Source organism: Pteropus vampyrus, unplaced genomic scaffold, assembly GCF_000151845.1.
Source record: "Pteropus vampyrus isolate Shadow unplaced genomic scaffold, Pvam_2.0 Scaffold222, whole genome shotgun sequence".
NCBI classification, from domain to species: Eukaryota; Metazoa; Chordata; class Mammalia; order Chiroptera; family Pteropodidae; genus Pteropus; species Pteropus vampyrus.
The window spans coordinates 1,126,242-1,134,696 of record NW_011889003.1 but is presented as its reverse complement, the minus strand read 5'-3'; the positions used below and the strand labels follow the sequence as shown (position 1 = coordinate 1,134,696).

The window sequence follows — 8,455 nt, the reverse complement described above, 5'->3', positions numbered from 1 at the left end:
GGACAGAGGGGAGGGTGGTTTGGGGGGCTTCGAAGAATGGGGTGAAGGGTTAAAGAAGTACAAATCAGCAGCAGATGGACGGTCATGGGGATGGGGAGCACGGCATAGGGAATGCAGTCAGCATTGGCTAGGTGGAGGGTCAGGGGAGGGAGGGAGTAATTGGCGTGATCATTTTATGAACTATATAGATGTCTAACCAATGTATTGTATACTTGAAACTAATTTTTAAAAAATTGTACCTTCATTAAGTTGATTACAAAAAAAGTCATCATTTTCTACAACCATTCCAATAAGCAGAGTATACATGTGATAATAAAACCAATGTCCTGGTAACCTGATAATAGTGGCTCTCGTTTTGCTCTAATCTGTGCATGTAAGTACATTACCCTTCTACAAATGCATCCAGTTTAGCCAGTTCGTCCGACAAACCAACCAAGACATCTAGTGTGCCAACCTAGAAGGGAAATACACCATTTTATTACCTAGGTTTCACCTTTTTTTTTTTTTTTTTACAAGATAATATAACATCTTTATTTAAGGGCCCATAAATCTTATGTTCTCCATTTTTTATCTCTTAATGTGCAAGTGCAGTTAAAAAATGTTTGCCAGACATTTCAAAGCTATTTAGAAGATAATCCTCTAATTCATGGGTACAACCTCCATTTAAGATATGAACATTCTGCAGTGGCAGGCTATGCCTCTGCCTGTACTGCCCAGTGATGGTGAATCATCGGGAGACATGGTTTACAATGGTGGCTCTTAAGCAGGGGTCCATGACTGTGCATCGGAGTCGATAACTGAATTTATATGTAAAACTGTATGCATGTAAATGAACACACTCAGGAAGAAATGTCCACAGTCTATATCAGTGTCTCAAAAGAATTCAAAACTCCCAGAATATTAAGAATCAGCAATTTTAAGTATTTTGACATAAATAAGTGCTGTGTATAACTGCCTCACTTAATCAGCAAAAATAAAAATATTGCAATTTTTTCCATTCTTTAGAAAAATTCAATCAATGGATTACTGGGAGCCTGCTTCCCTTTGAGGCTGCTAGGTTACTGACCTTTAATAAATGTTAAATAGATTAACGAATTAATTAATTCAGTTAAATTTGCAAAGTATGATTAAAGAGGTGCAATGGTAAAACATTTACGACATTAGTAAGCATTATATGAATTTAATAACAGAAAAACGAATTCATTGTGATATTTAAGAATATATATTACTAACATTTTTCACTTCTGAAAAGTGTAACATATCTAAATGTAACATATCAAATATTTTCATAAGATTTCTCATTACAATTTAAATTACAGCTTAGTAAAGCACAAAAGTTTAGAAAAAATACTTTATATTGGTAGTTTACTTCTAAAATCTCAATGTTCTCATTATCTAAAGCTGAAGATTGGAAAGAACAAGATAGGTTTTAAATCATGCCGATGGCTAGAGAAGAAACCTGGATATCTAATTTCTACTAAAAGGTAAGCAGAGATACACTGTTCTCCCTTTCACCATGAACTCATACACTATTTTGCACAGTGCAGTTTTACCTTTAAGTCAGGAATGTTGAACTTTGAAGTAATAGCAAGATTATTGTTCTTTGTAGTTGCCGCATGCAATTTCTCCCATGTTTGCTGACATGTTTTCTCTCCAGGAGCTGATATAAGCCAGAACTCAGTCATGTTTGTTACTAGGTATTTCTTCCCAAATCAAGAGAGACACTGAAATATAAAACGAGCAAACCAAAAATTAATATCATTTGTCTCTAAAGTATTTCAGAGTCACAGGATCAGTGATAACTATAATCTATCGTAAAATCAGTCTAACATTGACATATGATCTTAGACAAAATCAAATTTACTTACCTGGAAGTAAATTCATATAAGTGGTAAAAGGTGATTTATTTATGATACTATGAAAAAGAGATGATAAAGACCTAATATATGAAGTATCTAATTTTTTTTAAAAAAATTACAAAACATCCTAAAATGGGAATTATTAATAAAAATTAGACTACCCAAAATACCATCAATAGTTTCATTCCACAAAAGTCGGTGAATCACAAATTTATAGGTTTATCTTAAACTTTCAAAACATAAACCAAAATAGGAAATTTAAAAAATGCATAACTTTTATCTTTGAGAAAGAATTGAATCAATGCATTTGAACAGTAGCTACCAAATAAATTTGCCACATCTGGCTTAGCAAATCCTACAAAGTTAGCCAAATTGGTGATTAATTTCCAACCTAAGGGAATCTTCTCAAATCCCTGGCATATATTTAGGTGCCATCAAACATTTATAAATTTGCAAAAAAAAAAAAAAAAAAATCTTGCCAATTGACTTTGTATTTAAAAATATGACCTTTGGGGTCAGCATTATTGGATCTGAGAGAAGCTGTGGATCTCCTTTTCCAAAGATTTCCACTAAGATACAACCAACCCTCATCTATAGTCTTTCTTCCTCTCCCTACTGTCACATGAAAAAAACTCCAGAGCCAAATCTATTCAGAATCTAAGTAAAGCACACAAACCCAAAAGAACTCATAAAAATTAAAGCATAACAGTATCATTATTTCCACTAATAGGCCTTCATTAGAACAAACTAAACACTATAAGCTTTCTACTACCACTGCTTGTTTAACTTGTCCTGGAACTTGGAGTCTATCTTGGATAGCAGATGACTATCTTACAAAGTTGTCTTAATAACGAAATCAGATAATAAACTTCATAAAGAACTTGATAAATTTAAATGTCCTTGAAATGTAATTACAGTTAATCATAATGGACTTTCATAATCTCAGAAGCCCATTGCAATTAAGGTAATCCTACCTAGTCATTACATAATTGAAAGTGAACTTCACATAGATGCTATTCTATACACTTATTTTTTGAACTTTAGTTTGTAAAGCATCTACCATATATCAGGTACTGCTAAATGTACATTATTTTCCCAGGCTCTACAAGATACAAATCATCCTCCCCATTTACAGATAAGAAACTCAGAGCAGGTAAACTGGTATAAATTTAGACGGTATTAAATGAGTATCAAGAATTGTACTCTGAGATGATTTTTCCAATAATACTGATAAAGTTGCACTAAGAGCTACACTCAAATGGTCAAACTAAACTAAACACAGACATTTTAGTGATGGCTAGACCAGAAAAAGCACTCAGTCTGGCCAGAAAACAGTACAGCTTAACTGGCCATCCAAGGATGGAAGCCACTCAAAGCACCAAGTTCTAAGGAGGCCACCCAAAGAAAAGCTTTGATTTGAAAAGAAAAGCAAAAACTAAAATCCTCACTAGTCTATATGAGAAACTTCAAATGTTAAACTTCAAAGCTATTATATAAATATAATTTTACTTGTATTCTTTTCCAACCTAATTTTTTTCAATCTATTTTTAATATTATTCATGGTGATTCATATAGATGTACTTCATTAATTTTAAATGCTATAATTCTATGAGCAAACTAAAATTTATTATCCTCTGAAAGGATAGTTATATTGTTTTACCTTTTTGCTATTATAAACAAGTCTGCAGTGAACAACTTTGTAGTACATATCTGTTTGAGTTCTCTAGGACAGTTAGGACAGTTAGAGAACAGCTAAACTGAAGAGTATGACAACATGGTAGACTGTCTTCAAAGATGGAGGCAACATGTCATTCTATGCTCTTATGCAATGTGACTGCCACTTCTGCCATCAAAACATGAAGTCTCTTTCCCTTCACCTTGAATCTGGGCTGGCTTTGTTACTTGCTTTGACCAACAAAACACATGAAGTCACACTATGTAAGTTCTAGGCCCAGGCCTCAAGAGACCTTGAAAACCTCTAGTTGTTTACTTGGTGGCTGTTCTCAGACCACCATGGAAGGAAGGCAGTCTAGCCTACTATAAGATAAAAGTCAGAGAAAGGACAACACTGTAGCTGACAGCCAGCATAAACTGCCAAACATGTGAGTGAAGCCATCTTGAAACTTTCAGCCCAGCCAATGCCCAAGTTGAATGCAGCCCCATCAATGAGCACAACAGAACCACCACCAAGACAACCCACAGAGCCAGGAGAAATAAGAAATCACTGTTTTAGGCACTAAATTTTGGGGTGGCTTATTATGAATCATAAGATAATTGACAAAGACCATCATAGACTCCACTGGGTATTGTCAAATTGTTCTCCAAAGCAGCTACCAACATAAATTCCCACACGATGGTATCCATTGTTAATAACTATATACTTAAAGAAAGTATAAAAACATGCATAGCTGTGTACATAAGATTTTATTTCTTTAAAAAATATCTGGGGCAAATATGGCAAAATGTTAAATCTGGGTAGTGGGTATGTGGATGTCTGTTAATCTGAATTATTTGAACTTTTTCTGTATACTTGAAATATTTCAAAATAAAATGTTTTAAAACCTGTTACAAGAAAATTTATAATAAATAGAACAATGCTTAAAAAATTATATAAACTACAAGTTTAGTGCACTTTCAAATGGAATAGCCAGAGAATAGTCTAGTTACCAAATTAATTCTCTAAGCAAAACTTTCAGTTTTAACCCTAGAGAAATGCTTTCCACTCTGTTTACAGCCTCTCATGACCAAGTGTAATATACTAAACACAGACCTTTTTGATGTTTCAGGATTTTTTAAAGAAGTATTTTCAAGTCACTATATTTAACAATTCTACTTGTATGATGTTGCAAAGGTAAGATCTTGGGCTACACCTGTGCTGACACCAGAATCTATCTAAGTAGCTTTTTAAATTAAATTCCTCCTAATAGAATGGTGCAGGTCTATCATCTGCCTTCCTGTCATCCACTGTTCCTGTTCTCCACTGCACCCGGGTCAGCTCACCTAAACTGCTCCAACGCTTGCTACCTTTTCACTTTCCTTTGACCACTTTGACCTTGGCTGTTCCTTTTCTCTGGTCTCCTCCATCCAACATTCTTGCACTTATCAAATCTAGCTTTTTTTAGACCAAACACCAATCACAGGACTACCTTGAACTTTAAAATTCTCAGTTAAGTCCAATAACATCTTTAAACCTCTTTTAATAATCCAGATATTCTAATTGATAGTAGTTTTGGAAAACTAAGGTTATTGTAATTATTTATACAAGTGGTTCTGTTAAACAAAACATATTTGATGACACATTTTTATACCTTCTCTCCCAAACATGACAGGCAATGAAAGCAATTAAGTTCTTGATGATACTATTAAATTATCTAAACGGCAGCTTCTTCAAAGACTGTAATAATATGAGCTATTACAGTAGATGTCACTATCATACCATTTAGAGCTCTAGAAAATCTTTTTCATCCAACAGATTTCCAAAGGATTTCAAGAAATCAGAAAGGGGATCCCATTTTCTCATCTGTAAATACCTGCCCTATCCTACTTCACCGAGTTTTTGTCAGGATCAAATGAAGTCATGTCATGATCATTCTAAACAAAACTAGAGTGTAGAAATGTTTAGAAATGTATAGAAAGTTCTCTAATTCCATCTTTTTCCTGGAGCCCTCTCTAAAGTTTGTGTGGAGATAAGGAGGAAAAGACGTCTTCTATGTTTGGTACTGCATTATATACTTCTCATACGTTATCTTAATTCTCATGCCAACCCTGTAAGCTAGGTAGTAATATTCAGAGAGGTTAGTGATTTACCAAGGTCACACAACTAGCAGATGGGGTTCAAATCTCATTGTATTTGACAGTAAAGACCATGTTCTTTCTATTGTCATGCTAGAAGAGAATGTTCTGCACTCAAGCCCCCCTGAGCTCTCCTATTTAAAGAGAGATCCACATATAACCATAAACACTTTCAACCTATGTTTGATCCCAGGCTCAGAGCACCCTATAGGCCTAGTGAATTCTGCCAGATAAAGGGATTTGGGCTTCCTTTCTCTTTTCCTTTCATCCAGAATCATCACAATTTCTAAAACAGCATCGCCCAGCATCCAAAACAATCCTAGTTCCTTGAAGAAACAATGATTCCTCCTAACAGAAAAGCTTTTTTTTTTTTTTTAATTAGAGATTCAAGAGACCTGGAGATCAAAAGCACAAATTTTGGAGTCTCACAATAGTCAAAACCCCAACTCTATCCCCTTACTAGTTTCCCCATCTGTAAAGTGGAATACTATATAAATCTATTCACAGAGCTGCTGGGAGGAATGAATAAAATGATACACCTAGATCTCTTTCATTCAACCTCCCTTCCTGGTGGGTAGGGGTGACTGTATTATCTGCTGCTCCAACCCATCCTACCTCCAAAGGCTGTTCCCAGTATCCCAGGTGGGAAATATCTTGTTTATTTAATGTCTTACAAATGCCATTAATTATGCACTTATCCTATTCTCCTCCTCTTTTTTTTATAACATGCTTTCCTCTCCACCATACTGAGAAATCCTGAAGGGCCTGAATTCTACTTCTCTGAAGCCTTAAAAGCCAGCATATACAATTCTTGCCAACAGCAGGAACTTAATAAAGGCTTGTTTTATGAATAAATGAAATGTAATTATAACAATGACTGAATTAATCAAAAAGTCTGATTAGAGAAAAAAATAAGGGTCAAGAAAAATCACTTTTTTTACTTAGAGTCTTTTAAAAAACAAATTCAAAAATTGGTAAGTTGCAGGTTTCTAAGCCTCTGTTTTTTGCTAGTTTAAGGGTGAATACAGTCAAAAAAATAGAAGAGAGGGTTTGGGAAAAAAACCTATCTGTACTTTAGGCAAAGCCATAGCCTCAGTTCTTCCATCTCCTAGTCAAAACAAACAATGAAAAGAGCCTGATGAGAAAGACAAGCTGCTTAAATATCTAAGAATAAATGTAAAAACTCCCCCTGAGGACAGCATCAATAAGTCTTTTCAAAATCTGTTTTCTGTTTTTAAACTATGTCCACTGTTACCTTGTCACCTATGCAAGTCACGTAAAAAAATTTCTCCCTGAAATCTAAGAAAAATTTAAGCCCAGTTCCAAACAATTTATCTTCGCAGATGAATATGCATGCCTTTGTCAGAAAATGAAACCATGTTGCTAAACACATTTCCCTTCTCTCAGTTGCACAGAGTCATAATTGGTGTCCACTGGTTATCATCTCACCAAGAACCTGGGCATCTCCGCCTCCTCTAACTACTTCAAATAACTTGTTTTTATTCCTAATTATTTCTTTTTGTTTCATCTTGTATTTTGGAAGCCAGGCAAAAAATGAGGCAAATCATATGTTAAACAAGAGAAAACTATTTAAAAAGGCACATCAATTAAATGCTGGAATTCTTCAGGACTCAGATCTAAATCTAAGTCCCTCTGTTACGTGTACGTGTAAATGTGTGTATGCAGTTTCGCCCCTGACGATCTTACACTGAAGGTGCCTCCAGTCTGGATGCTGACCACTCTCTCAGATGTGTACCTCCAGCCCAGGTCCCTTCACTGTTTCCAGAGCTGTATCCACAGTCTCCACAACTGACTATAGGCCATCTCCACTTGGTGTCTCAAAAGTACCTAAAACCCAACATTTCTAGCCAAAGCTCAAAATCTCTTCCCCCAGACCTGGTCACACTCCAGTGTTCCCTGAGTTAGTACAGGTGTACCAAACCCCATAACATTAGACAATCAGAATTGTCAAATGTCATCAAGATAGCAGCCAATGCTTATTGGGAACTTCCTATTTATTAGCACCAGTCAAAACACTTCACATGTATTAACTCATTCGGTACTTTTAAAAAACTGTCAGATGAGTAGTAGTTACAAACCGAGATACCAAGACATAGTATGGGCCTCATATACGAGATATATCATATAGTATGTATCATGTCATATATTATATGAGGAAATGTATTATATGTTAAAGATGAATATATTATATACTCTCATAGAATCTTCTGTTCAGTATTTCCCTGAGGGAAACTTTTTATTAAGGTCTCTCTTCTAAATAAACTGTCCATTAGGGTAAGTAGAACCCCTGATAGTTTTTGCTCAAAACTGTATCTTCGGTAGCTGGTATAAACGCTTGTACGTAGAACCTCAAAAAATATTTGTTAAATATTCTTGAATGAATAAATAACTGAGGATTAAATGAGATAATATAAAGTAGCCAGCTTGTAATTGTTTAGCTCCCTTCACTTCACCCGTCTTTTTCAAAAATCAACTTTTACTGAAATAATTTATATACAATAAAATGCACCCATTATAAGGGTACAGTGTCACAAGTTAATGACAAACATACACATCTGTGTATCCACCACCAAAACCAAGATTAAGAACATTTTTGTCAGCCCAAAGCCTTCCCTCACACCCAGTCCCAGTCAGTGCCAGCCCTGTCACATCATAGATTACTTCTGCCTGATCTAGAATTTCATTGCAAATTCATGGAAGCATACATTATGTACTCTTTTGCACCTAGCTTCTTTTTTGCTCAGCAAGTCTTTGACATCTGTCCATGCTGAATGTATCAGTAG

At 35.1% G+C, this 8,455-nt stretch overlaps 1 protein-coding gene across 2 annotated transcripts in view; it reads right to left on the bottom strand.

Moving 5' to 3' along the window:
* The window catches only part of ATP6V1C1 (ATPase H+ transporting V1 subunit C1), a 39,477-nt gene that overhangs the window by 23,650 nt on the left and 7,372 nt on the right, over positions 1-8,455 (bottom strand). For both annotated transcript variants that reach the window (XM_011373256.2, XM_023538413.1), the window contains exons 2-3: positions 1,554-1,724; positions 387-454 (exon numbers count right to left, since the gene is read on the bottom strand). In XM_011373256.2, the coding sequence (XP_011371558.1) occupies positions 387-454; positions 1,554-1,685 (200 nt within the window). In that variant the 5' untranslated portion in view covers positions 1,686-1,724. The remainder of the gene's footprint in view (positions 1-386; positions 455-1,553; positions 1,725-8,455) is intronic.